Here is a 27,943-nt window from a genome sequence, read left to right as displayed (position 1 = left end):
CGGCCCCGGGGAGCTGCCTCACTGCATGGCCGAGCGCGAGGCGTAGAACTCGGGGACGGGCAGCCCGGTGTGCAGCGTCACCTGCAACGAGATTGCCAGGCCTCAGACGTGTCCCCACCAGGCTTGGGGACACGGCCCCGGGCTGTGACAGCCCCTGTGGTGTCCCCTCTGGGGATGGTGGGACCCCCGGTGCGGTGGGAGGTGGTCTGAGAGGGCGTGGGGAGCCCAGCGGTGGGGTTTTTGGGGGTGGGAGCAGGATCCTAGGATGTGGTGGTGGATTCATTTTGCTTCTTCTCCTCTTATTTATGGGGTTGGGGCCCTGATGCAGCTCCAGCACGAAGCAGGGCTGCTGGTACCCGAGGTGCCGAGCCCCAAATGCTCCCAGCTGGCTGCCAGGGGTGGGACGTGGGCACAGCTGGGTCCTCCTGGGGTTGGGATGGGCAGGAGAGGGCATGGAGGGGGCTGAAGGACAGAAAAGGTGCTTAGGGCTGAGGGAGGCTTCCAAAAAGCCCCAGAGGAGGGGACGTGGCTGGAGGAAGGAGCTGGGCAGGGCCGTGCCGTGGGGTGCAGGGTGCTCGGGTGCCAAATGGGAGCCAGGCACCCGGTCCTGACAACAGGGAGCATTTTGGCACGGACTTCAGCACATAAATAAGGGGAAAACCAAAGAAAAATTTGAGAGGGACACTCCCTGCTTCCCAAAAATCCCTGGTGAGCAGCAGGGGACTGAGCGGGCCGGGTCCTGCAGGCGCCCAGGCACCCAGGAGCTGTGCAGGGCTCTCCCTCCCCAAATAATTTCATCTGGGAGGGAAGCACAGCTCCATCTTTCCTCGAGCAGCAGCATCTTCCCCCTTCAGACCCAGATTTGTAAGAAACTTTGTCTAAAACACGATTATTTCCAGCCTGATTAGGGTGATTTTAATTACTCGTGCCTTTGAAGGAGGAGGATAACGAACGGCTTGGGTTCATTAGCGGCCTTTTATCAGCATCCCATGGGATTCCCCTGCTCTCTGGGGATTTGGAGCCCTGCCTGGCACATTGAATTACCAGAAACCAGAGGGCTCCACAATGTGCTCGTCTCTTGGTGCTACAGAGGGTTGGGGTGGGAATGAAACCCTTCATTTTCTCCCAAATAACAGGAAAGCCCTAAAAGCAGTGCAGGGAGGAGTGCTGGAAGGGCGAGCAGTGAGAGGGGACGTGCCACGGCCAGGCTGAGTGAGCTGGGGACTCCGTGGGGCGGCTGCTGGCAGGGAAGGGATCGGTGAGAAGGGGAAATGAAAGATGGAAATACCGCACGGGCACGGGGAGCCGCCGCTCGGTGCCGTTCAGCAGAGCAGAGAGCTTGGGAGAGAGGGAGAGAAGAGGGGTTTGAACCTCCCGAGGGGAAAAGAGGCTTTGAAAGGCGCCCTGCTCCACCCCAGAGCTCCTGCCGGGGTCCTTGGGGCGATGCAAGAGCCGGCGTGATCCCGAAATGGAGCTGCCAAACCCCAGGGAGCAGGAGGGGCTGGAAAGCTGGAGAAACCACGGGGCAGGGAGCTGGAGGCAGCAGCTCCGGGGGGGCACGGCCCCGGCACCCACCTGCACGTTCCTGTTGAGGCTGACGGCGGGGAAGAAGAGGCCCTCCAGGTTCTCGAAGGCCACGGGCCCTTGCTGGTCCTCGTTGATGGAGAAGGTCAGGGTCCTCCTGGTCAAATCCAGCAGCACGCCCACCGTGGCGCCTTTCGTTATGCCGCCCTCGGTTCTGCGGGAGCAGAGAGGTGGTGACAGCCACGCTGGCTTCGTGCCCTTCCTGCTCCCAGCTCAGGGTTTGGGTTGTGGCCCCCTCCAGGTCACCTCCCCAGGGCTGTGTGGCTGCGATCCCTGCCCTCTGGCATCCCCCAAAGCATCCCCCTGACCCTACAGCCCCAAAAAAAGGGCTTCACACCTTGCCAGTGACCTGTGCCCATCGCCACCCGCGCCACCGCCTGTCCCCGTGTCCCCAGGAGGACACCAGGAGGGGAAAGCTGCTGGGCAGAAGTGCGAGCCCTGCTTCAAACCCCGCTGACCCAGCAGAGAATCGCCCTCGAGCCTTCGAGAAGGGGATGCCAGGCTCTGCCCAAGTTTACCACAAGCTTTCCAGCCCCCAGCTCCACCAGCCCACGGGGAAATCGTGCCATAGCTGTGGCACAGGGATGAAAGGAGGCAAAATATTCTCACTGCAGGAATTAAAAGGCTTTGGAAGTTAGCAGATGGGGTGTGCTATGCGCAAGGGGTGCAGTGCATGCTCGGGGGAAGAGCCAGCATGCAACCAAGCCACAGAAATAAGAAAAAAAACAGCCAGAGCAACGAACCAGAGCAGCAGGAGCTGCCCTTAGCTTTGGGCAAAGCCACATGCTCCCACAAAAGGCGACGAGGAGAGAAACCCCGATTCCTGCGGGTGCCTCTAGCGTCCCCGGCCCCTCGTGCCAGGGCAGGGCGGAGCTGCGGGGCCCCTACCTGTTGGTGTGCGAGTTGTTGTGCATGAACCAGCTGCGGTTGTTGTCCACGTACATGGCCCAGGCCTTGTCGTCCTTGCCCAGCATGGCATCCTTCAGGACGTCGACGCGCGCCACGCCGAAGGCCGGGTCGGGGTGGTTGTCGTAGCGGTCGATGGAGAGCTCCCAGTAGTGGAGCCCTTTGGAGAAGCCCGTCTTGCCCAGCACCACCCTGTCGTCGTAGCTGTTGCAGGTGACGGTCAGGTTGTCGTTGGAGAAGATGATGTCGGCGTGGGCGGAGGAAGGATCGAAGGAGAACCAAGCTACTGGAAGAGATGAAAGCCAGAGGGGTCAGGGGGGACGGGCGCGGCGCCGCCGAGGCGCACGGAGAGGACGGGACGAGAAGCGGCGCATGCTCCATGCAGGGCGACACCGAGCTCCGGGGCACGGCCGCGGGGCTCCTGGCTTTAGGGTCGGGGCTCCGAGCTGAGTTTTGGATCTGCTGCTCCCCTGCCTGTCCCCTTGGCAGCTCGGGAGCCCGCAGGATCGTTGTCCCCGGCGCTGTCTGGCTCTAGCAGCTCCGGGAACACAAAGCGCATCCACCGGCCGGCATTCACGGCGCTGCACGCCCAGGAACAGCCCTGCCCAGCAGCCGGCCACACGTAAGACAGGAGAAAGCCCACGGACAAGGCCTGAGGACCTCCACGAAGGGGTTAAAGGCACGGGACTCGCTCTCTGGCCAGCGGACAGGTACGGGGGTCACGCTCTGGACAAGACAACGGGGGGGGTGGTTGCACAAGCCACCAGCTGCCGGTTTCACCGGTGGTTTTTTTCCTCCGGCGGTCAGCGAGACGTGAACTGACACATCCACAAAACCACTCTCACGCCTGCAGAAGTAAACACGGCTCGAAGAAGGAGACACTCGGGTGAGATTTGGTGGAGGGCTTTATTGGAACGCTGCGCACGGGACGGCTCGCATGCACGCGGGCTCGCGCGGCGCGACAGGAGCGAGTCCGTACCTGCCACCATTTTTTTAATGTCAACTGTGGTCATCCCCCGGGAGAGGCATGCAGGGAAAGAAAACAGCGCGTGAAGTTGGCATTCAGTCCAAAATAATAAATAAAAAAATAAAAAAATAAATTAAAAAGGGAATCAGAAATAATTTCTGCTCGCCCGCCTCTCCGGCGAGCGCACGGAGCTTTCAGGGCTCTGCACACACCAACGGGGGGGAGATGAAGCGAGGATGGAGCAGTGCTGCTGGCAGGCACGGTGTGTGAGGGACGTGCTGTGCCCTTCAGGGGACATTTATTTCCCCAAAGGATGAAGGATTGGGCCCAAATTTGGGGGCTGCTGAGTGCCACTCCTGGGGAAGGCGCTCTGTGTTGGACATCGCCCATCGGCGCCCCGATGAGCGCGGATGGGGGCACACGGCTTTGGGCAGAAGGACCAGATTTTAAGCACAGGGCTTCTCTTAAAAACCAGGGTGGGGAGGAAATTAAACGCCCTTGCAGCACACGGCAATGATGGTTCTGTCAATTTGCCTGCCACCGGGACATCTGGGAGGGTGTGCGCAAGAAACGCTGCTCGCTCGCCAAATTAAACTTAAAGACAATGAAAAAAAAACAACAAACGATGGATGAGCAAGACGGAGGAGGTGCCAGTTAATTGTTAACAGATATACTTGCCTAATTGAGAGTAAGGCGTTCCTTGGGTCTCAAAATTGCATCCTACAAAGAGATACTGCATTTCACACATCACAGCTACGACACAACACCTGAGAAACCCCCGAGGATCCGGCCAGCCGCAGGGGGCCGGGCTCCTTAAAAGCCAAAGAGCAGGGCCAGGGCTCACGGATGCGACCTGTGAGGTTGGGTGCTGCCAGCCTGGGGTCCCTGGGGCAGTTCCTGAACCTCAGCCCCCTGCCACCACCCCGTTTGGCCCCGCCACCCGGCCCGTGGCTGCGGAGACACCGACTCGGCAGGACGGCTGGGCACGAAGGCAGAAAAAGGGCCCGAAACGAAACGGAGTCGAAGCCATGAGCGCACAGCGGGGTGAGGAGGAAAAACACGAAAAGCACAGAGGGAATCACAAAGCCGCGGGGCCCCCGGTTATGTCGGCACCGCTCATGCTGCAGCATTCATTCCTCATTGCAGGCGATGGGATGGGAACGGAGCGATCGGGGGCCCCCATTCCTCCGGGGCTTCCAGCAGAGGAATTCCTCCTCTTGGAGCCCATGGAGCGGTGTAAATCGGTGCAGGGCTGGAAGAATCGGGGCCCAGGATCTTTGAACGACAGAGGACGTGCAAGGAGAGGTTAGAAAACAGCTCCGAGACGCGCCGCGCCTGCTGCTCCTTCGCCGGCCCGCGGACACCGGGTGCGGGGCCCGAGCCAAGCACCCATGGGTGCTGCCAGCAGGGTGAGGCACTGTCAGCGTGGTTACCTCTGCAGGGCAGGAGCCTCGGGTATGCTCACGCCTGGCTTTGCAGCTCCCAGAGGAGCTGTTGGAGCGCCCACCTCGTTAGGAGCCGGATTGTGAAGGGTCTTACCCGACCGTGCGTCGCCTGGGGAGGGGAAGGAAACCAGGGAAATGTCCCCGGGGGGGGCTCTGTTCCCCTGACCGACAGGAGATTGGAGAGGAGGAACGTGCTCGGAGCCTGGCCACGAGCAGCACCCATGTCAGGGGTGGTTCTGCTGCTCCAGCACCCCAGGGATGGACCCGGTGGTGCTGCGGGCACAGCCGGGCACGTCCCCAAAAACCGCACCACCGAAATCCCCTCCGCCTCGGGGGCAGCCCCTGCCATCCAGCCGCGTGTCGTGGGGAGAAAAACGAACAGAACAGAACGAAACAAACGGTTTGGAGACGGCCAGAAGCACAGACCAAGAGGAAATGCCAGAGGCACCCGGCTCACCGGCTGAATTCAGGGACTGTAAGGAAGAATGCAAGCTCAGCTGGTGGGCCGAAGATCTTAGCTCAAAGTAGGATCTCCCCGGAAAGCTGGGTTGTAGATTAAGGGTGGAGGAGAAAGGACTCATTCTACGAAGCTGCAATCTTTCCAAAGGCACTGGAAAAGGGAGGGTCTGCTCTTCTGGCTGCGTTTCTAAACGTGAGATCAATGCAAACCAGGGGTCAGCCATGGGCTCTGCCCCACCGCGCCGCGCCACCGCCCGCCGCACCCGGGGCCGTGCGGGCACAGGGGGGTGCAGCAGGGAGCCGTGGGGCTGTGCAGCCCGGCGGCACCCTCCAGGGGAGCTTTGCCTCGGGTGACATCCAAAATAAACGTGGGGTTGGCTTCCAAAATGTTCCTCGTCCTCCCGACGCTCATGAGGTTTTGCTTTTAAGCCAGCCCTGCACCTCGTCACCGTAACGCACCTAAAAGAGCTCACAAGTTCCCCCCAACACAGCTTCTGTTATTTTTAATGAATTTCGTACCTTTTTTGTGTCCTAGATGCTATGTTCGTCCCTTTCTAGGGTGCTGGGGAGGCTGCAGAGGCAACGAGGCTCTAACGCCCTGCGCGCCACCAAGCACCCACCTTACCCAAAGGCTGCTCGGGATGCGGGGCTCCTGGTGTCCCCTTGTACCTGTCCAAAAACACCTGAGCCTTCCGAGGAGAATTCAGGTGATTTATGGCAAAACGTCACACCAGAGGGATCCCCTCATGCCACCAGGTCCCTCTCCCCACTGATGGTCACCTCCTGTGATTTCTCCCCTCGTCTCGCCAAGGGGTGTGGAGATCCCAAATCCTGCATCCTCCCCGCATTCACAGCCCTGACTCTGCATCCCCAGCCCTCCTGGCTCTTTCTGTGAACCACAATAAAGCTGGAAATCATGCTAAAACAGCTAAAAGAAGCGTTTTTTTTTTGCACGGTGGGCTGTAATTTCTGGAGGAGGCTGCGGGAGCGAAGAGCATCGTTGGGGTCAGAAATCTGGGTGCGTGCATCACTGCAAAACCTTCCTTTTTTTTCCCCAAAAGAGATGGAGCTGCAGGTCAGGTGCCCTCTGATGGCTCGTGGCTCCCCCAAAGCAGCACCTCCTGTCCCTGTATTTCCTGGCAGTGTTCCCCTCGTGCTGCTCGCCCTGTCCAGATGATGCTCAAACCTGCTGGGGATCAAAGCCTGAGAGGGGCCGTGACGTGCACGCAGGAGCACCACGAGCAGCCCGTTCCTTCCAGGCTCCTTCGGATTTTGGAGCTGGGCAGCTTAAAGGCCACGGAGCCGAGGAGGAACCCAAGCCCTGCTGGCTCCTGCAAGGCTCGGGGGAGCCAGGCAGAGAGCTGGGGGAGCTCTGCTGACCTTCAGGAGTGCTTCCAGCCACCCCACAGCAGGGCTGGCTCCGGGTTCTCCTATTTTTGGCTCTCCAGGGCAACGCTGCAGCTTCCTCGAGTGGTTCCCAGCTCTGCAAACGTGCCCGCAGCCCCCAGACCCATGTGTTGAGGCATTTGGGGCTCGTGATTTGAGATTTCTGCCTGTTGGATGGGCTTGTCACGGCTCGGCTCTCTGCTCAACCCCTTTTGCTCCCCGTTCCTGGTACACCCTCAGGGAATTTAGCCTGGGAAATATGGGAAAGGGGTTGCACCGAGCGTGGAGAGCTCCCAAAAGAGGCTCCTTGCCTGGCAGCAGTGGATGTGGGGCTGCTCCCTGTCTCCACATCCACAGCAGCACAGCTCCTGACCTCCTCGTGCAGCTCAGAGCCCCCCTTCCAGCCTGCACGTCAGCACCAAGCCAATTTTCCGCCCCGGATTAAGTGCCTGCTGTGACAAATGCACTTAAGAGTCTGTCAGGGAGACTCCTCCACGGCATGAGAGGGCTGTTCCTATTCTGAGAGCCTGCCAGCGAGGGGATCAGCCCCGCAGACGGTGCCAGGGTGGCTGTCTGTCCCTGTCTGTCCGTCCCGGGGGTCTGCGAGGACACCCGGGTGGCTCCGTGGTGGCTCTGCTCCCTGCTGGGCACCACCAGGCATTGAGGGGACGCTGTGGTGATGCTGTGCAGCCACGCACGATGCCTTGGGAGCGGTGCTGAGCATTTGATTTTCTTTTAAACAACATCAGTGAAGACACTGGAGCTTCCCCGGGGCGTAACACAAACCCTGACACCATTTCTCCCCGCGCCATCTCCCCCTGCACCCACACCGACCCTCTCCAAAAAAAAAAACCAAACACCTTCTGGCACGGAAAGGGAGAGAAACTCGGATCTTCCCGAGCCTCCTGCCACAGCCCTTCCTTTTTCCCCTTGCCAGCAGCCCTCGGGGGATCCCTGAGCCCGGCGGTGCTGGCCGTGCCCCCTGCGCCTTACCCTCGGACGTCTGCAGCACCAGGGTCTTGCTGTAGGGGCTGACGCCGGTTTTGTTGAAGGCCTTGACGCGGGCGCTGTAGGTGCTGTTGAAGTGCAGCCCGTCCACCGTGCACATGGTCTCCTTCCCCACGTACACCTCCTGCCAAAGAAGCGCAGCGTCAGTGCCCGCAGCCCCGCGCCACCGCCTGGGGCAACGTCTAAAGGAGAGCGAAGCGCCCCGAGGGTTCCTTCCTCGGCCGTAAGAGCAGTTGTAAGAGTTACACGAGCAGATATCCTGCCCTAAAAGCAGTTTTTGCAGGGATTGGAGCTGCTGGTTGTGGTCAGAAAGCAGCGAGCCCGGCCCAGGAGAGCTGTGCCAGGGAGAGGGATTAATGCAGGCGGCACGCAGAGGGAAATCTCCTCGCGGAAAGCAACTCTGCGTGCTCCTGGGTGGCAGGATCAAAGCGTTCCTTGAAAGAAAACCGAGGTGAGTTCAGCACAGCCGTGCTGATTCACCAGCACCTCCCGCTCCTGCTGCCAAAGGAGCGAGGCTGTGGGAGCAGAGCAGGCGAGCAAACACATCCACAGGCTACCGAAACGTGTGGCTCACGAAACTTTCACTTACAATTAGCAGATCCCACAAGAAAGCCCGGGGGTTTGCTGCCCTCCGTGGGGCGGGTGGAGGGACTGGGAGCAGCCCAAGCTGTGGGTCCAGCAGCGTGCTGACAGCCTGAGATGGGTGATGAGAAGCTAAAGGTGACCCTCGGCACCCAAGGAACCCTCCTGCAGTTGGCATCCCACGAGAGGCACTCGCAGGTCTCCGGGTAAATTAGGAGGGAAGGAAGAATGGAGGCTCTGGGGGATTGCCCTCACCTTGCTGGAGAGGCTCTGCAGAGCCTCAATGTCCCCTAAATTGGCCTCCTGTGCCCTTCTCTCTGTGGATCTCACCTCCTTTTTTCCATCCTCGCCCTGCTCCAGCTCCTGCCTAGCTCAGTTTCGCGTGGATGTGCGCGGAGAAGGCGAGGGGCTGCTCGCTGCGAGCACGCCGGGAGAATTATCAGCGTGTCGGATCAGAGAAAAATCTGATTTTAATTGTGTAATGACAGCAATCCGAAAGCCCTCGGGCCTCAAACACCTCTGCTTTCTGGCAGCTGGCGAAACCCCGAGGCTTTTGGGGCAATTAGCATGGCTCGCACGAAATATTTAGCAACCTGCAGAGGCAGCTTCACACGGATCCTCCGCGTCTGCAAGTCACATTGCTCACCAGGAAGGTATTTCTACCCCTTCAAACGGCTCCAAACCTCCCCAAAAAATGCCCAGAGCTTGTCTGCACCGCACCTGGGCGTCCCGGCAAGCCAAATCTCACGTCTCCAAGGCGGGAGAGGACTTGAAAAAAGGTCTGGGGAAGCACCTACCCTGAACTGGCCGCCGTTGCCATCATCGAGCTCCAGGATGTAGCCCTCCACCTGCACCGTGGACAAGGGGGGCTGCTTCCAGGACAGCGTGGCGCTGTTGTTGTGGGTGCAGCACTCCTCCAGCTGCAGGATCGGCGGGGCCGGCACTGGAGAGGAAACTAAAGGCAAGTTAGAGGGACCCTGGCTGCTAGCACCGCCACGGGGAGGGAGCACGGAGATGGATTTAGGGCCTCGGGGCTCAGCCAGCACTGCTCGGGGTGGAAATGGGGGTGCCTTGGGGGTGAGCAGCAGCAAGAGCTGTTCTTCCAGGTGAGCTCCTCCAAATTTCGCCACCCTGCAGCTTGGTGAAGCTGGGATTTCCCTGGGGTTTCTCTGCTTTCTTTCTTTCTGATGTTTTTTTTTGGAGAAGCGTGGTGACACGACAGGGTGTGCCACTGCCCCGACTCATGTCCCGAAGCAGGGATGCTCCCAAAAATGCTCAGCAGAGCTGGCTGCAGCGGGGTGCCTGGCCTTGCCCGCAGCCCAGCACGAAATGCTGCTGGTTTTCCACCAAGATACAGCGAAGAAGAGACGTGGGGGTGCCTCTCAGCAAGGCAACGATGGCCCTCAGGCTGCCCCAAAAAGATTCGGGGTCCTCCCACGCTGTCCCCAGCAGAGCACCCACCCCTGGGGGACTCGGGGCTGTTGTCCCCTGCCAGCTCTGCCCGCACACAGCTCCTGCTGCTGGGCACATCCCAGGACACGGGGAGCCCTGACACGACGTGGAGAAGCCAGGGGATGCTCGGGGAGGAAAAGATGAACCTCCCCGTGCTACCTGCTCCTGTGCTCGGCCACTCTCACAGTGAAAAACCTAAAAATTTGAAAAAAAAAAACAAACCTGCCTGCTTCAAAGTGGAATTTCTCACATTTCTCTTTGTGGAGCTGAGCCAAAGACCCCCCCTCCTGGTAACCTTGACGCTGGGGACCAGGGAACTGATGCCACTGCTGTCAGGGCCACCCAGCTGGATAACAAATGTCTTACTTGGCTCCTAAAAGCCTTTTCTTCGCCTGTGAGGGGCGAGGGTCTCACCCCCGATGGTCTCACCCCCTGCCCCTAGCTGCTGGCGTTTGCTGTGGTACGGAGGACACACGGCACAGCACTGCCCCCAAAACCAGCCCCAAAACCAGCCCCAAAACCAGCCCCAAAACCATCCACGGGGATTGCAGGGAAGGGCAAACTGTGGCTCTGCGCTTCACCACCGAGAAACAAAGCCGAGGTTGATGTGGAGGCCAGGAGAAGGTGAGGAAAGCCAGGCTGATTTCCATCCTCCCCGGGCAGAAGCTCTCCTCGGCGGTGCCGGGAGCGAGCAGGGGCGGCAGGCACACTCTTACCTTTCATCTGCACGAAGTCCAGCTGGTGGATGGACTGCAGCAGAGGGGCGTTGTCGAGGTTCAGGTCGAAATCCGTGGTCATCCGGGGCGTCAGCGTCCCCTTTCCCCACTGGTCCTCGGTGAGGTGCACCCTCCTGATGAGCGCATCCGAGATCTGGCGGCGAGGAGCGGCCTCAGGCACCGAGGGGCAGCGTGCTGGGGACCTGCCCTGCCCTAATCCTGCTCCCCAATTTCTCCCCCTCGCTCCTTCCCCTCGTTTCTCTGCTCTGGAGAGCCCCGAACACATCCTCCAACCCCTCGTTTCCGTGCTCAGAGCCAACCGACCCCATCCTGCTTCTGTTTCGCTGCTCCCAGCTCTTGATTTTAGGGCTGGAAAAATGGGGATCCCGTCCTCGCTGTGCCCCCCCCTGCCTGTTGTAGCACCCCAGGGCTCCTAATCCCATCCAGACCTGCAGGAAGCCGCTGGGGTCGTTCTCCTTGATGACCTCCAGGCAGTACTCCATCAGCCCCGTCGTCTGGCGCAGCTTCACCGTGCAGTGGGAGATCTGGTCCCGCACCACCTGCGGCGACAAGGAGAGCCACGATGGCCCAGCCGCAGGGCTGGGAGCCCAAAAAGAAAGAAAGAAAGAAAAAAAAAAAAAGCTGCAGCCTCGTGGGGATGCCTCCGAGCAGAGCAGAGCCGCCGGGTGGTGGGTGAGGATCAAGCCTGGGGTTTGGTGTTCCCGAGAGGGATGAACCTGCCCCAGCTGCAGTGCTGAGGGGGAGATTCGTGTGTTTGAGGTGCTCACCCCGCATCAGCTGAGATGGACCACGCAGAATTACCTTTTTTTTTTTATTCCCCAGGCTGCAGCAGAGCCTGGAGATGGGCTCAGAGGGACAGCCCTTCCTTTCCTGGAAGAGCTTTAGAGCTGCGTAAAGTTCTCCTCGGCGGGCTGTCAGGGGCAGGACAGGCGAGCTTCCCACCAGCAGCTGATGGAAAAGGCTGCACTACGTTAAAATTTGGGAAAGCAGAGCCACGTCCCCATCACGACAGGCTGTGAATCCCGTGTTAAAACACCCCCTGGGCTGCAGACACCCCCTCTGCCCAGCCAGGAGGGACGCAGAGCTGCATGGAGGCACGTCCCAGCCCCCCGCGGCAAAGCAGCCCGGGCTTCCACGGGGGCAAGGACTCCTGCAGGGCAATCAATCAGAGCGTGCGTGGCTTAATTAGAACCTAATCACCTCCGCTTCATCGCCTAGCAGGAAGAAGAGAACCGTAAACCCTGCAGCTTGGGATGAGGCATCTGGGAGATGCTATGAAAGATGCTCCTGGCTGGCTCCTGGTTTTTAGGGGGTTGCTGTTTGCAAGGACACCACTTGCTGCTTTGGGGAGGGGGCTGCAGGAGCAGCAGCAGCAGCAGGAGCAGCAGCAGGAGCAGCAGTAACAGCAGCAGGAGCAGAAGCAGCAGGAGCAGGAGCAGCAGGAGCAGGAGCAGGAGCAGGAGCAGCAGCAGGAGCAGCAGCAGCAGCAGCCACCAGCACGCCAGGCTGGCGAGGCAGCAGGGGGAGCTCCCATCTTGTCCTCTGGAGCCGTGCAGAGATGCTGAGGAGCTCAGAGACCATGCAGGAGAGAAGCACACGCTGGGTTTGGCCTCGAAAGCTTCCATCAGAGGGAAGAGCTCACTCGGTGCCAGTTTTTAACACTCGAGTGCACCAGAATGGCTCTGCTGGCGTCAGCCGCTCCTGGAGAGCCAGACTCCTTCACTCCCTCTTTGGCTCCGCTGTGCCTTTTTCCAGAAGCGTGGGCAAGCCCCCAAACCTCCCTTCCCAGTCCTTTGGGGCAGGATCCAGAAGGTGCAGGGGGAGTGCAAAGGGGTTTCCAGAAGCCTGTGGGGTTTCCATATGGCTGTGAGCATCCTGTGGGTGTCATGTACCTGCTGCAGCCGCCTGGGATTTCCACTGTGTGGGGCATCTCAGCTCCTCGCTACCCCAGGAATGAAGTATTCCCATGAAATACCAGAGGAGGTGGATCCAGAGCTGAAAGCAAGACCTGGAAGATCCTCAAACCTTTGATTTGTGCACGGGGATAAAGCAAAATCCGGGAGGTCCTCAGGCCTTTGAGTTGTGCACGGGGATAAAGGCAGGGGCTGGGCAGCTTCAGGAGAACCCAAAAGGATTGGGATATCCACCAGATCTCCAGGAAAATCAGCCTGCCCTGGGCTGTGCAGGGAAGCTGGCCGTTTGCAGAGCTCTGCAGGAGCCCAGGGGTAGCCGAGTGGTGGCATCTTCTGGGAAAAGCCTTGCAGGGCAGTGAGCTCGGGTGATATCAGCCCACGAGGGGATTTGGGCAGCTCCACACGTCCCATTCCTGGTCGTTTTTATGTCTTTTTTTTCCCCTTTGCATGTCAAAGGAGGCAGCAGGCAGCAGCTGGTTCCTAATTACAGCCTACAAAAGGGGCGTTCGCTGCGCGCTCCCAGCACCTCGCTGCCGCCTTAAAATAGGGCGTTTATTTCAGGAGCTTTTCTTTCCTGCAAGACGATCCGAGCTATAATTTACATTCGAACACAGCTCCTGGAAGGCAGTAACACCTGTGCTCGTCCCTACCTAAACGTCTTCCTCACCTTCCTCCTCTCTCAGCGCTTGGCTGGGTTTCAAGGCACCCGGCCTCGCGTGAACCCTGGCTCCGGTGCGCGGGATGAGCCCTGCTGGGGAGCGTAATCCCATAAGAAGGAAGGGTCACGGACCAGTGTTTCAGCTCTGGAGACACAGACGTGTACAGAGCTATGTCCAGGAGCTCAGTGGCTTTGACAGAACCCTTGGAATTTCATCCTGGGACAACCCTGCAGGGATCTTGTACGGCCCCTGCTCAATCCAGCCCGCGCTGTAGGGTGGCTTCCCTTGGGGAACAATCCTTTGGAAACCAGGGCTGGCCACGAGGAGCAGAACAGACAAGGGATTTAAAACCTGGCCACGCTGCTCCTTCGGATGCTGTTTGTTAAAGGCTGGCTCTTTGTCTGAATCCGAGCCTGGGGGGAGGTTTGGGAATGGCAGAGGGGTTTGGGAATGGCAGCGCGATGTCCCTCCCCACTTCATTTCCTCCCTCTGGAGCAATTAGTGCCGGCCCACGGGCAGCCCTGGCTGGGTGCCTGCCGCACGAGATGTGTGTCAAGCTGAAGTAGGTCAGCCCTAAAGCCCAGCTGACCCCAGCTCCGGGTGCTCCACGGGGCTGGGAGCTTGGGCTTGGTGGTGCCAGGCGCCGGTGGCCCGGTGCCAGCTGGCAGGCTTGTCCTCGTGCCCTCCTGTGCTGTGATGGCCACCCTTGCCTTGAAAGCAGGCAAGATTCCCTCTGTCCCCGTCCCCAAACCAGAAGGAAAGGGTGTGCAGAGGCTGTGAGCCTCAGCCTGACTGCTGAAGCCACTGCCTGGCTGTGTGAGAGGGTAACTAACTGCCCCACAGGGGAAAAGTGAAAGCGAGCTGGTCCTGCACCCACAGGATGGGCCGTCGGCGTGGCACTGCCTGCTTGGGCTGTGCTTCGGTGCCAGAGAAGGAGCACCGAGGCAGGGCTCGGCCCCACAAAGCTGTTATCACCCTGTAGGTCCAGCTGGACCTATAAGGGATCCACGGGGCTTCAGCAGGATCAGAGCCCGACGCCGCATCGCGCTCACCCGCCCCGCTGGGGACCGCAGGGAAAAGCTGGGGACAAGGCACAGGGGCAGCAAGGAGCGAGGAGGGGCAGCCAGTGCGGGGCAGAGAGCTGGAAATCCCACCTGGAAATAGGATGGAAAGCCTCGTGGGGAGTGCTCGAAGCAGCGCAGGCAGAGCCCAGCCTGTTTTCACAGCTCACGCGGAGAGCCGCGTCTCGGCTCCCCTCCCCGTGCCAAGAATTCACCTCTGGGCGAAAGCACCACGAGTTTTCGTTGGGCAGAACAGAAAACGGAGAGATTCCTGCTCCTGCCCGGTGACACAACCACCACCTCGTGACCCCGAGTGCCCCGGGATGGCAGCTTGAGCCGAAAGCAGCGTTTCACCCCAAAACCGGCGCCGTGGTGGTGCCGGCAGCGCTGCAGAAAGCTCTCCGACCACCCGAGCTGCAAGCAGGGCTCACCTTCAGCTTGTGCTCGTGCTCCTTGTTGACCCGGGACAGCAGCTGGGCTTTCCTCCTGTTGAGGGCGTCGATGAGGGCATCGCACTGGGCCACCAGGCAGGCCTCGAACTCCACGCTGTTCTCCTGGGGGGTCAGAGCAAAGCGGGGTGGCTTTGGGAGGAGCAGTTTTTGGGAAAAGCTGCACGGGGATGCTATGAAAAGAGGCAGGTGCTGATTGCGGACCCCTTTGGGAGGGGATTCCCTACAAACCACGCGGGGATAAGGGGCAGAGGATCCCCAGAAAGGCTGCTCCTCCCCAGGGAGACGCGCTACCTGGATCTGCTGCACCATGTTGCGGAGCTGGACCAGGAACTCTTTCGCCTCCTTGGCTCTGTCCGACAGCCCGTTGAGGGCCTGGGAGAGCTGGCTCTGCAGGGGGAAAAAAGAGTAGGGTTATTTCCACGTCCCGAACTCGTCCCCGTGCCTGAGGAGCCGAGGTGGGCACATTTGGGGCTGGGCACGGAGCGCGGTCCCTGTGCCCAGGGGCGCGCAGCCTTCAGCAGCCCCACGGAGGCGTCCTCCTGCCCCTGCTGCCATGGGGATGGGAATGGAAAAAGGGTTATCCATCAGCTCAGGGCTCCCAAAGCCCTGGATTTGGGATGCGCAGACCCGGTGTGCCTCGCTGGCTGCCTTATTCCAGGAGCCGGGCAAATCCCCCGTGGTAAGTTACCGCTCGGAGACATCTCGCCTTTTGGGGGGCTGCAAACAGCACGCGGGTTTTAGGGTGGAGACGGCCCCACATCTCCAAAACCTAACCCTCCGTGCTCCTGGGGATGTATTAGGGGCAGGGGGAGGAGGTGGGCTGGCTGCCTGGCTGTCAGAGAGAGCAGAGAGCAGAAAACGACCTTGCGGCACTGCCTCCCCCGGAGATGTTAATAAAACCCCGGTGATTTTGGCATTTCCTTGGTGATTTATCGTGCCCCGGTCATTAGGACGCGGAGATAATCAGTGAATGCATCTCTAATAAAAACGGGATTGCTAAGTCAGCTCAGCAGCCTGCCGGGCTCCTCGCCCCGAGCTGTCCCCTGCGAGATCCCGTCCCCTCCCCGACAAAACCTCCCCAAAAACCCCCCAAAAAACCCTTTGGCTCCTGGCCTGAGCTCCCATCTCCCCCCGTGCACAGCTCCAGCCCTGGCAGGATCAGGGATCAGCCCGGCACGGAGCTTTGCTGGGGGCTGAGCACCGCAGGGCAGCTGGTGCAGGGAAGCAGCGGGAGCCTGCGAGGTTTACAAGCTCCTCATTAAAACTGCAGCACGGTGGTTTTTCTTTCCTTTTTCCTTCCGAAAGCTGTTTTTTAAAATCAACATGCATTTCGGGGAAAAAAAAAGAAAAGGATCTTTATCTCAGCATAACTCTTTGAGGCTTTCCTAATGGGCCAACGCTTTCAGTGCGCCCTTAAAATTTAATGAGAGCTCTGCGCTGCCCACGGGTAGGTCACCGGAGCGAAATGACCTCAAAACCAGAGCTCAGCCCCTTGTGGCCAGGTTTCGAGGAGGCACAGGTCTCCTGGAAGAGCTCTTGCTGCATCCCCAAAAGCCATGGTGGTTAGCCCATTAACCAGCGTTAATTAATGCTGGGTGACCAGGGAGAGCGGATGGGAAGGTGCGCAGGGCACGCCTGGGCGCGGGGACAAGGGGATTCACAGCCGTGGGACGCAGAGAAAAGCACTCCTGGTGTTATTCTGTTATTCTGTCTGCGAGTTGGGGTGTGGAGAGGAATTAAACGGCCCGATTGGGGTTGTAAATCCTCCAGGTGGCTCCCTGGAAAGCCATCAGCCTTGGAGCACGCCCAGGGTTTAGGGCAGCCTGGGGTTTCGGAGGATTTCCTCAGCGCGCACGAGGGGCAGAGTCGCGGGTTTTGGGCAAGGAAACGGGGAGGCAGCTGGCAGGAACCCCACGGAGGGGAAAAGTTTGGGATGGAGGAGTGTGGTTGGGGGTGATGGAGGCTCACATCGGGGTCTTGAAGGGCTGGGGATGAAGGGGTGGGCTGGAGGATGCTCCGGCAGGGCAGCCCTGCTGCCCCTCCCCTGAATTAATGTGTGAAACGCAGAAAAACATCACCTAGCCCAGCCCTAAAATCAAGGGCTTTTGTTCCAAAGCAGCAAGAGGAGACCCCAGTAGCTCCCACCAGCACTACTGGGAGATAAGGGCTTCAGTCTCTGTCCCCAGAGCTCTTAGGGGATCCCGTCCCCTTTCCGTGGCACTGAGGGCTCTGCAGGATGGGCTCCGGAGAGCTGCTGCCACCCGGGGACAGAAAACTCACCGAAAACACCCCCAGGGCTGGTGGAAACCACATCCACTGCAGCCTGCCATAACCCTTCGGTGTCTTCGGAGGGCAATCAGGCAGCAGAGTGCCCCGAAAGCCGGCTTGGTGCCCCCAAAATCGGGGTTTTCTCCCTGCTCCACCCCACCGAAGGCGAAACGCTCACAGAGCCCGTGGGGGCTGCTGCTGCTGCCGAGCAGATGCCGCCCCGCACGTGCGAGGCAGGGTCTGGGGATCTGCTAAGCTGATTATCTCCGGGGCAGTTGACACAGGAATTAATTCCAGGGCTTGCACAGGGCCCCCCGCATCTCGGGAAGAGGCGGAGATGCCGCTGGAATTAACCCAAGACCCTGGAGGGTCCTGCTGGGGGGGGGCCAGGCACGCAGTCTTTCTGCTTGAGACCACGGAAGAGGCTGCTCAGCTTCACTGAGAGCTCCTCAAATGCTTTTTAGCTGCTTTTTCTGCAGCTTTTAGCTTTTTTTTTTTAGCTTTTAGCCGCTTTTTCATTACGGCTTTTTCATTAAAAGAAAGTGGGAGGGCAAAAAAAAAAGGCTGAGGGCTCCCAGCGCCCACAAAAAGCACGACCCAGACTGCGTGGACCCAGGCTGCTGCCGGCCACCTGGTCAGAATTGGTTAAAACCACCGAGTTTTTGGTCAGAATTGGTTAAAACCACCGTGTTTTTGATAGTTTTGGTAAAAAAAAAAAACAGCAGAGCAGGGCGCAGAGCAGGAATTGTGCGCACAGATGGCCCCGGCCGCTGGCTTTGTTCGGGCACACAGTGGGGCAGTGTCCTTCCTCAGCAGGCAGAAGCGACTGAAAGGCTGCAGCCTGGAAAAGAAGACAAGGAGATATTCTTCCCGAGCACCGTGACCTCGCTGCGAGCCTTTCCAAGTGGCCCCAGGGGTTCCCTGCTCCGGGGAGCACACGCGGAGCTCTGCCTCCTGGCTCGAGTTTCCAAAAAATTTAGGGTGAGGGATGCTGAGACATCCGGCAGCCCGTCCGTACCAGCAGGGTGAGCCCCAGGTTCCCCTCCAAAAAGGATTTTTCTGGTGTTTGGGAAGCCACCTGCTCAGTTCCCAGCTTGCAGGACTGCCAGGACACAAGAAAAAATATTTATATTATCGATTAGGATATATAAAGATCATTTATAACGTAAAAAATCCATTAGAATCTATCCTAACTGAATCTATCCTAACTGAAACCAGGGCAACGCGTAATGTAAATCATTCTATGTTGATAATGAAAAAATAGAAGATGTAAAAAATAAAATATTATTAATGTTATAATGTTAATAATGAAAATAAGGCACGGGAAGGGCTGCAGAGAGGGGCTGATGGCCGGGGAGACGAGGCTCCCCTTCGTGCCGGCTGGAGGAGCGCAGCCCTGCTGATGGCTGGGAGCTCGCTGATGATTTATAGGTGATTTATCGCTGATTTATCACTGATTTATAGCTGCTGGTGGCTTTTCCAAGCATCCCTGGGAGCGCAGGGCTCGTTTGCTGCCCGTCGGCGTCGGTGTGCTCCCGGAGATGGATGAGGCTGGCGAGAGGCTGAGGACAACCTGCAGCTGGTCAGGGATTTCTCCAGGCTCTTTCCTTTCCCTTCCAGGCACAGCTCAGCAGCTCCAGGCCCTGTGCTCAGCACGTGGAGGTGCTCACGGCTGATTTTGTGGCAAAAGGGCTTAAATCAGTCAAGGAAGGGTCTAAGAGTACAGCCGGCACCCCCCTAGTGCCAGCTGGCTGCACGGGGAACAGGCAGATTGGGGCCTCGGTGAGATTTCCTTCTCCTAAGGGTGATAAAGGGCAGGACAAGCTGCAGACAGACTGCTAGGAAAAAAAAAATAACACAAGTCTGTGCTGGAGGGAAAGTGCAGGAATTGGCTTCGTGGTGCTCCAGAAAGCGCCGTGCGCCTTGCTCAGAGCTGCTGCTGGGCGCTGCTTCCCCTCAGAGCCCTCCCGGTGCAAAACCAGCCCTGAGAGAGCATCCAGGAGGCACAAAATGATGGTTTATTGTTAGTTTTCCACCCGTCTGGGGCATGGTTTTTGGTTTTTGGGGCAGGCAGCGCACAGAAAATATTGAGTAGTAACATTCAACCCTAGGATCAGCAAAGCAGGGCTCAGCCCCTGGAGGAGGACTCCACAGGTCAGGAGGAAGAGTCTCATCAAGCACATCCCAGGCAATCACTGAAATAACGTTATTATTGTTGTGAGGAGTAATAAAGCCAGCGCACAGCCTTAATTAGAGGGCAGGCAGTTAATAAAGCCCGAGGCTGCGTTTCCTGAGGAGCCTGCTGGGCAGCTCGCCCCTGCAGCAGCCGATCGCTGCCCAGCTCTCTGCTCCTCGCGGCGTTTTTCCCTCGGCTCCCAAAAAACCTCCAAGGAAGGGCTGGAGGACGGGTGTGCGATGGGATGGAGCTGCTGGTGACACCAGGGGACTGACCTTGCTCCCTTGGGGGGGTGTTGTGAGCTGCTCTCACTTCCAGAGGACAAACCAGGGCTGCTGGAGAAGGTGGAGGAGCTCTGAAACGCTCCTGGTCGGGGCAGCGCTGGGTCTGGCGAGGTGGGAACAGCACCAACTGCTGCTTCGTCTGCTTACGCAAAGAAATTAAAGGAATTCCTGCCAACAGCAGGGTAAATCCCAACGGATAAACCCTGCTTTCCTCCGCACTGCATGGAAAAACACGTCTGCAGAGGTTATGGTCCCAAGGACCTGCTCCACGCGCAAATTGAAGGCGCTGTGGGTGCACAAATGCACTAACAACGCCACCACCCCGCAGTGCAAGCTGCCAGGGCATCACACACCCATTTTTTGGGGTTTCAGTTAGTGCAGGAGCGTGCCTGCAAGCACCGCGTCCCCCAGGCACCCTGCCACGTATCCCCACACAGCCTCGTCCCCACCACAGCCTCAAAATCACGCCCCCACCCCAATTATCCCCTCCCCGCACGGCTCTGCCGTCCCATTATTGCATTAAGTCTTTAAGCCTGATGACCGTGGAGTTAAATCCCAACCCGATTAGCTGCACTAACGATGATTTTTACCAATCCTTCCCCAAACAGCACCCGAAGAAGCAGGCTGCGAGCCCCCTGGGGTGGTTCCTGGTTCCTCCTCCTGCATTCGGCGCGTTGGCCACCCTGTCCTAGAGGACACAGCAACCCCCCTTTTGCTTCCCTGACATTTTTAGGAGGATGTGGGTTCTTTATTCATTATTTTTTTTGTTAAAATATCCCTCTTGGCTCGTGCTTTAAAGCTCGTGTTAATGCCTGACAAGCATCCAAGGGGGATGTTAAATCCCTTGCGCGTGGGGGACGGCTTTCAAGCGGCCTCCCGGGAGCCCCGCTCAGATTTCCAGTGGAAATAAGAATTTGGCACGGGTGAGAAAACCTTCAAAGGTGGCGTGAGGCTACGAGGGAGGTGGGCAGGGGAAGGGGATATCGTTAGGATGGCCAACCAAACCGGGTGGATTATGAGGTTGCAGACCCGTTAACAACAAAAGAAGAAATCAGTAATTTGAGAGGAGCTGCACTAATGCGTGCCTTTAAAAAATTATTCTTTTATAAGAGTTAAATTAGGCTGATTAGGAAGTGATGAAGGAGCTGTCAGGGTGCCCACAGCGAGCAAGGAGGTGAGGGGACCCACAGCTCGGAGCTGAAGGCTGCCCAAATTGCTGGGGCCGAGCAATTCACCTCGGTGCCACGAGGACAGCACTCAGTGGACTCGCTGAACCATTCAGGAGCATTTTGGAAGATGTGGGGAACCCAGGGAGCACTGAGGGATGGGAATGGGAATAATTCACGTTTGCTTCAGTGATAGTGTGTTGGTTTTGTGCATCCCCTTGGCAGGGGATGCAGGAGCAGCAGGCAGCATCCCAAAGGGCACACGAGGCTTTGCTGCACTTCACTTTCAACAAAATTAAACTCTTTTACACCATAAGCGCGCAGGCACGTTCGGAAGTGATCCGTTTCGTACCTCTTTTACAACAAATACGTATTTAAAAGGGTCTGTGGAGCCCCCGGGCCATGCGTTTGGCAGGCAGAGCCCACTCAATCTGCAGAGCCCACTTCTCACTTGGCTGAAGGGCTCTTCTAAAGTCCCTGTGAAGTTGAAGGGGAAAAGAAACCTCTTCCAGCAAACCCTCGGAGGGTTTGAAACTCCCGGGGAAGGAGGTGCTTTGCTAATATTTATAAGCTCAGCTTCAAACGCAGCGCCGCGCCGGCCGGCTCGCAGGGACGGCACCGGGCGTCTCGGGAGCTCTTCTCCGGTTCCCAGCTCCGCCGTGACGAAAACAAACTTTAAAGAGAAGAAGGGAGAGGAGCAAACACACGGCGTGCTGGCAGGGCCGGGAGCAGCTTGTTAAAATGCTCTTTGTTCTCCCCGCTGCTGGGCTCTGCGGACGAGCAGCAGCAGAGGGGAATCTGGGGTGTTTTTCGCTCCTCCTGCTGCTTCGTGCACAGCAAGGAGCCCCTGCTTGGGACATGGTGTGATGGAGCAGCACCTGTACGTGAAGCAGAGGGGCTCCACGTGGTGTGGAAGTGCTAACGATGCTGTGACCAGCATCATTTTCCATCAGGTAGGCTCGTGGGGTGCAGGAGAGGGTGCAGAGACTCCTGCAGGTGTCCCAGCTGCGGCATCCACCCCGCAGACGCGGCTGAACGGAGCCAGCCTGCTGGGATTAGCCCGGTGCTCTGCCTGAGCTCATTAGCCCTGACTCTTAATTAGCTCCCGGGTGGCCCTGCTGTGACCCCTGGGCTTCACACGTGCAGAGATGGAGCTCGGATCTGTCCCGGCCTCTCCCAGCTGAGTTCGCTCGCTGGAAACCGGTGGGAAAGGACCCAGGGGCTCGCTGCGGGGAGCACGAGGCCAAAACTGCCTCTGAGCAGCACAAAGGGGCCCTTCTCCTCCTGCCTGGCTGCTCTTCCTCTGCCCAGCACGTGCGGGGTGGTTGTGGCAGCCCTTGGGAACACATCCTGCCCCTGAAAACATCCCACCCTGAAAACATCCCCCTGTGCGCCAGCCCCCTGCTGTCCAGACATCCCCAGGAAGAAGGAGGTAAATCAACGTAGCTCTGCAGGTGTCAAACGGTGGGTAAGAGCTTACTGCCTTCCAAACGTGCCATAAATCACCCCCCGGGTACGTCTCCAGAGCCAAAATTCCCCCAGCCAAACGCTGGAGGAGTTCATCGCTTCGAGCCCCCACGGTTGCTCCCTACAGCAGGGATGGCTGCACGGAGGAAGGAGGCAGACACGGCCCTAAATTACTCACCGACGAGTTAACGAAGACGTGGCAAGCTCGAGGCACACAAAAGCAGGAGCTGCCTGTGGACATCGTGGCTCACGATTAAAATTAAAACACGAATTGTGACACACAGAGCAGAGCTGGATCAAACCACGGCACTCGATGGCACAGCGTCTTCGCTGCACCTGAAGACTTTGAGGCTCTGCACATTTTGCCACTGCAGACCCACCCGGCATCAAGCTGGGGATCTCTCCAGAGGAAAAAAAAAATAAAATCCCAGGATCTGATGAGCCTCATGGCAGCTACAACAATCCACAGCTTGCTGGAAGCTGGATCCGATGGCAGGAAGGATCCTCATCCACGCCGACAGCTCCGTGAGCTGTGACCCTGCTCCTGCTGCCAAGCTGCTCACATAAGCTCGGATCACCCAGAGGACACGGCTCGTTCCCCTCCTGCTGCATTGCACCGTGCCCTCAGAATATTTCTGTCTTTGGGAGAAATCTTTGGATTTCTTAGCCGGTAACGAGTTGGTGCTGCCGGGCTCCAGGGGAGGGGAGAAATCATCTCATAGGTGAGGAACCGCAGCGAGGCGCTGGCTCTGGGTCACCGAGCTGTGGCACAAAGCCCATCGGGTCCTCGTCTGCAGGGAATTCCAGCTCGGGGTGGAAAAAGTGCTGCTGCAGGATGGGAACAGGTCATCTTGGCCGTGTCTGAGCTGCACGAGCTGAGCCACTGCGTTTGATGTAGTTTTGGACGTGATAGAGGAGTCTGAGCGAGGAAGGAGGACAGGCAGGGAGCCTCCTGAGTTATTTGGCCAGCACCACGAGGCCAAATCCCAGCAGGGCAAGCTGGCCTCCACTCACAGCCACATCGCTTCTGCCTCCCTTCTGCCAGCTTCACGTGCCCCAAGTGGGGAGACCACAGCCGAAAATCAGAGCAGGCTGTTTGTACGGGGATGCCCCTCACTAAAAACTTCATTTCTTTCTGAGATTCCTTGGTGGGATCCTTGTTCTGTACGCCACCCCACCCCAGAGGTCCCGGAGCACTGGTGTGCCAACCCGTGGTGTTTTGGGTACAGCTGGAACCATCCTTGGGAGCCTCTTACCCTCTCCACGGGGAGCAGACTTGCACCGTGCCACCCTTCTCGTGTATGATCTGAGCTGGGATCACCAGGGATCGACACCAATTCCTTTGTTTGACCTCCCCTGATTAGATTTTCACCCCAGCAGGACGATCTGAAGGGGCACGGAGCGAGCTGGCTTACTCAGCAGCTAATTTAACAATCCAGACAGCGAGGGCACAACGCACGGAGAGCCTCCCCCGGGACAAACGGAGCAGGGAACAGGGCAGGAGATGCAATAACCCGCCTGTTGTTTGTTAATTAGCCCTTGATATAGCCAGGGAGACCAGGGGCAAGTCGAAAGTGGTCTGGTTTAAAAGAGTAAGCAGGTGAATCATGCCACCAGGCGATGCGGGGCGTTCCTTCAAGCCTTTAGGAATAAAAATGAAAATACCTCCAAGTGCTACGTGCTGGCAACGTAGAAAGCACGCTACAAACCTCCTCAGATCCTCTAATAAATGATTTTTATTCCTATACCAAATATGAGTTGTTAAAAAAACACACAGCATCGCTGTGAAGACGCATGACGGGGTTGTGTTCACACAGAGCAGGTTCTAACAGGAGACACCAAGGCTTTCACTGCACAAACCTGAACTTTGGGGCGCTTTATTTAGGACAGCAGAAATCAAAAAGCGGCACCATAAGCCTCTGGAGGACGTGTCTCAGACCACGATCCACCCTGCATGGCTGTCAGCTCTCGTGCTGGCTGCTGGCAGGGCTCGCAGCACCAGCAAACAAACAGCAATGCCTTTTTCTCACCCTCGGATCATTGATTTAACCCCAGGAGCCGCGGTTGCTCTCCCTGCTCGCTCGTTCTCCTGCTTTTCCAGCTGCGGATGCAGTGTCAGGAGGCTCCCCGGCTGACACACTGCCACCTGTTGACATTTCCGGGAGAAAAAGACGAGAATTGGTCCACGGGCTGATTTTTTTTCCACTGCTGGATTTCCACTCGTCTCACCTGGCGTGCTCCTGACCAAAAATTACCGAGTTTGTGGGATTCTTCATTCGTGAAGTGGCCAGAATTAAAAACCCAACGCACCTCCACGTGGAGAGAATGGAAAAGGGTTGGTACATGCAGGGCACAGGAATTTTGGCTGGCGCTGCACAGCGTTGCCTGCTCCAGTCCCTGCATTTTAGGGCTTCCCACTGGAGCCGCAGGGATTTACACCCCCTCCAAGGCAGCCCCGGGCCCGTTTTTATCTGCACAGAGCTCAGTGGATGCCTCCTGGCATCAAGGGGATGCTGCAGTAGCTCCAAGAACACCCTGTAAAACTTGCTGTCCCTCGTCACCTGGGATTAATGGGGTATTCTTGGATGCTCCTCGCTCTGTTAACCGAGGCAAGCGCAGAGGGAAGGGCAGAAAGCTGCTTTCTGAATAAATCCTGATACAAAAAGGCAGCATCGCCTGCAGGACACACGGAGCTGGTGTAAATCCACCGACCTCAGCCATTTCTTGGCTTTTTTTTTGGCCTCAAAGCACCTCCACCTCCCTGGCACCCCCAGGACAACGCAGCCCTGGGGAAGGCAGGAGGCACCCCGCACGGCTGGAGGGGAAAGGGTGCTGGGATTTGGGAGACCCTCGCAGCCAGGCTTGGGAAAATGAAACAAGAGGAGATTAAGGACCTGCCCTGCTTCTGTTTTAGCAGCAAATATTTCCTTTTGCCAAAGCAATGGGGCAAAAAAAACACAAAAAAGCAACGGGGAAGGTGCTGGTGAAGAACTGAGGCTGAGCCCCACGAACCCCTGTGATGGAAACCCACCACCGCAACCCTGCAGTTTGTCTGAAAAAATAAATAAATAGGTATTTATACACAGCACTGTCAGTGAGAGGGCCTGGAATGTGCAGCGAACGCAGGATCCAGCTCCATCTTGTGTTCCTGCCTTTGACATGACAAGCAGCACCACATCTCGTCAGGGCGCAGGCCGGCAGCTGCAACCTACCTACACAACGAGGACATTTCGGGTGAAAACCCCATTTCCCTCTCATCCCTCTCTCCCAGGACTCCTCTGTCTCTTCCTGCGAGCTGTAGGAGCCCCTCACAAGCACTCACCTCACCGAAAGGACCAGGCAGAGAGGGACTGCCACCTTCCAGGCACGTCTTGCCACCCCCCAGGAGGGCAGGGAGGTGGTGTTGCAGGCTGCTCACCAGCTCCAGTCTGAAGGTGGCTTGGTTCCTAAGCCAGGTCCGTGGGGTTTGGTGGTCCTGGTGGCTTGGTTTAAACCAGCTCCACAAAGCCTGACCCCTCCAAAGGCCCCAATTTGGTTACGCAGCCCCTGGGAGCACCCCTGAGCTCTGGCAGCGGGGCCATCCCTTCAATTCTACAATATTGCTGTATTCAACCCAACTCCTTTCCCTCCCCTAATAAAAAAACCAGTGCCTAATGGCCACAAATCCCTGCCTGTCACATCCCGAGGACACACACACAGACTGCAGAAACGCAGGCTCAGCTTCACCCTCTCATTTCCAAGATCTGCACGGCAGGTCTGTGCCTGCTGGCCACGTGAGATGGCCACCCTGATAAAGACCTTCTCCCCAAAAAGCTGTTTTGGAACAAAACCTAACCACTCACCTACAAATACGCCACCCTGCAGAGCACAGGGACTGCACCTCGAGCAGCACCGAGCCGCCCAGACACCCACGGGTGCTCCTAATGCCTTGCTGCACCCGAGGCAGGGCAGGAGCGCAGCGCCACAGCCACAGCCTGGCGAAAAGGCCTGGCACAAGCGAGATTCCTCTTGTTTTAACAGCACTGCTGAGCTCCGGGGCCGTGTCCTGCCCTGCTGCGTGTCGGCACGGCCCCAGCCCATCCATCCGTGGCTGGAGAGCCGCCTGCTCCCGCAGGAGAGCTGGCGCCGGGCTTTGAATGCGGCGAGCACGGGCTGGGTTTCCGAGCAGGAAAGATGCTCCCGGCATCTGACAGCCACCGTGCCGGGGGAGAAGAGTCCTGCTGTCCCCAGGAAAGCAGGGCCAGGAGCAGCAAGAGGCACAAACTGCACCCTTTTTCCTCTCTCGCAGCACGGTGCCCAGCGCCCACGGCCCCAGCCCAGCCGTTTGCACCCCCCAGGGAGCCACAAGGCGAAGCACAACGCACAGACAGCCCCCTGGATGGATTCTCCAGCCCCTTTCAGCAAGGTTTTGCGTGTTTCCACCTCTCCCCGGCTCCTTTCTGCCAGCACCCATCTCCTGCAGCTCACGCAAGGAGCATAACGCATCCCCTCATGCCCTGTCCACCCAGGTCCCCGTCCCCTCTGCTCATTTCCCCGAGGGGATGAGCTGAGGGTCATGCTGTGAGCAAGGAGGGAGGCTGCAGCACGAGCTGGGTGGCGCTGAGCCCACGCTGGCTGCATCCCCAGGACCCTCTCCCCCCAGCGAGGACGCGTGTGGGAGCGAGCTGCGCTGATCAGCATGCAGGGACAGGCACCTCTCCCTGCTGCCGGCCTTCCTCCTCCTCTTCCACCTCCTCCTCCTCCTCCTCTTCCCGATGACTCAGGGTGCGGGAGGAGGCAGGCAGCCCTTCCTCAGCCACCGAGGCTTCACGCCTCCCTCCTGCCAGCAGCATCCTTCCCACCAGCAGGTTTGGGGAGCCTCTCCTGCCCTCCTCTGCACGAAGCCACCAAAAGTAGAGGGCTGAGGGTGCCAGGACGGGCAGGCGATGCTCATGAGAGGCAATGGTGGATGGATAGCACGAGGACACGGTGCCCCCAACCAACACATGACCCCATTACACAGAGGGAACCCCACGCAGGGCTCATCCCGGCGGCGTGGCAGCCCCCGGGGCTCACCTTGTGCAGCTTCCACATGGCGCCCAGCGCCTTGACCTCGTGGCTGGAGTGCTTGCCTTCCTCCAAGCACTGGTAGCAGACGGGGCTCTTGCACTGCACGCAGTACATGCTGTGGTTCTCCAGCTCGTGGTCGGTGCAGGTGGAGATCTTTCGGGGGCTGAGGCGCCGGCTCACCCGGCCTTGAGCCGGCGGCACCAGGCGATGCTTGGCCAGCGGGCCCCGCGGCGGGTGGCAGCGCAGGCGGCAGGGCTCGCAGTAGAAGACGTCGCACTGCTCGCACATCACGGCCGCCTCCTTGGGCGCCTTCTCGCACAACTGGCAGCGCAGGGCGGCCGCCCGGCCTTGCTGGTAGCGGTCGATGACGGCTTCCAGCAACCTGTTACGGGGGAAACCCCGCAGGCCGCGCTCGTCCAGGCCCAAACTACGGTGGCACTGCGGGCACGTCAGGCAGGCGCTGCGGGGAGGCGGCGGAGGGGCCAAAGCTGAGGGTGGCGGCGGTGGCAGCGGGGCGGCCGGGGGGAAGACGCGGACGCCGTTGGGGGATTTCTGGCAGGGGGTGGTGGGCGCGCTGGCGAAGCCGCCGTAGGAGCCGTAGCCGCTGTCGGCCTCGCTGTAGAGGCTCATCTTGTCCAGGTCCAGGTAGTCGTAGTCGGAGGCGGCCGAGCCTGAGGCGCGGCGGCTCTGAGGGGACTCGGCCTCCGGCGTCTGCACCAGGATGTTGCGGGCGCACGCCTGGCAGAGGTTGTGCGAGCAGGGCAGGATGATGGGCTCGCGGTAGAAGGAGCCGCACACCGGGCATTTCAGCTCCTCTTCCATCTCTTCCATCAGGGAGCGGGGCAGAGCAGCGGCGGCGGCGGCGCTGCCCGGAGGAGGGGGGGAGTTTAATGGGGAGCGGAGCGACCCGCACCGCACCGCG

The 27,943-nt window shown here is 58.8% G+C and overlaps 1 protein-coding gene across 6 annotated transcripts; it reads right to left on the bottom strand.

Annotated features, from left to right (window-relative positions):
• Positions 1-16: 16 nt before the first annotated feature.
• TRIM9 (tripartite motif containing 9) lies at positions 17-27,943 on the bottom strand. 6 transcript variants are annotated; one of them, XM_084522279.1, is made up of 13 exons: positions 27,028-27,943; positions 14,903-14,998; positions 14,591-14,713; positions 10,955-11,065; positions 10,506-10,659; positions 9,135-9,292; positions 7,741-7,879; positions 5,360-5,548; positions 4,136-4,177; positions 3,470-3,493; positions 2,473-2,776; positions 1,576-1,738; positions 17-81 (listed from the first exon to the last, which is right to left on the bottom strand). In XM_084522279.1, the coding sequence occupies exons 1-13, from the start codon at positions 27,850-27,852 to the stop codon at positions 19-21; spliced, it is 2,391 nt and encodes a 796-aa protein (XP_084378405.1). In that variant the 5' UTR covers positions 27,853-27,943; the 3' UTR covers positions 17-18. The 6 variants fall into 6 exon arrangements, with proteins under 6 accessions (XP_084378405.1, XP_084378406.1, XP_084378407.1 ...); XM_084522280.1 differs by having other exon boundaries at positions 2,473-2,773; XM_084522281.1 differs by having other exon boundaries at positions 9,135-9,280.

Source organism: Aythya ferina, assembly GCF_964211825.1.
Source record: "Aythya ferina genome assembly, chromosome: 5".
Classification (NCBI taxonomy): domain Eukaryota; kingdom Metazoa; phylum Chordata; class Aves; order Anseriformes; family Anatidae; genus Aythya; species Aythya ferina.
The sequence above is the reverse complement of the archived record's forward strand: the minus strand, read 5'-3'. Positions and strand labels throughout refer to the sequence as shown.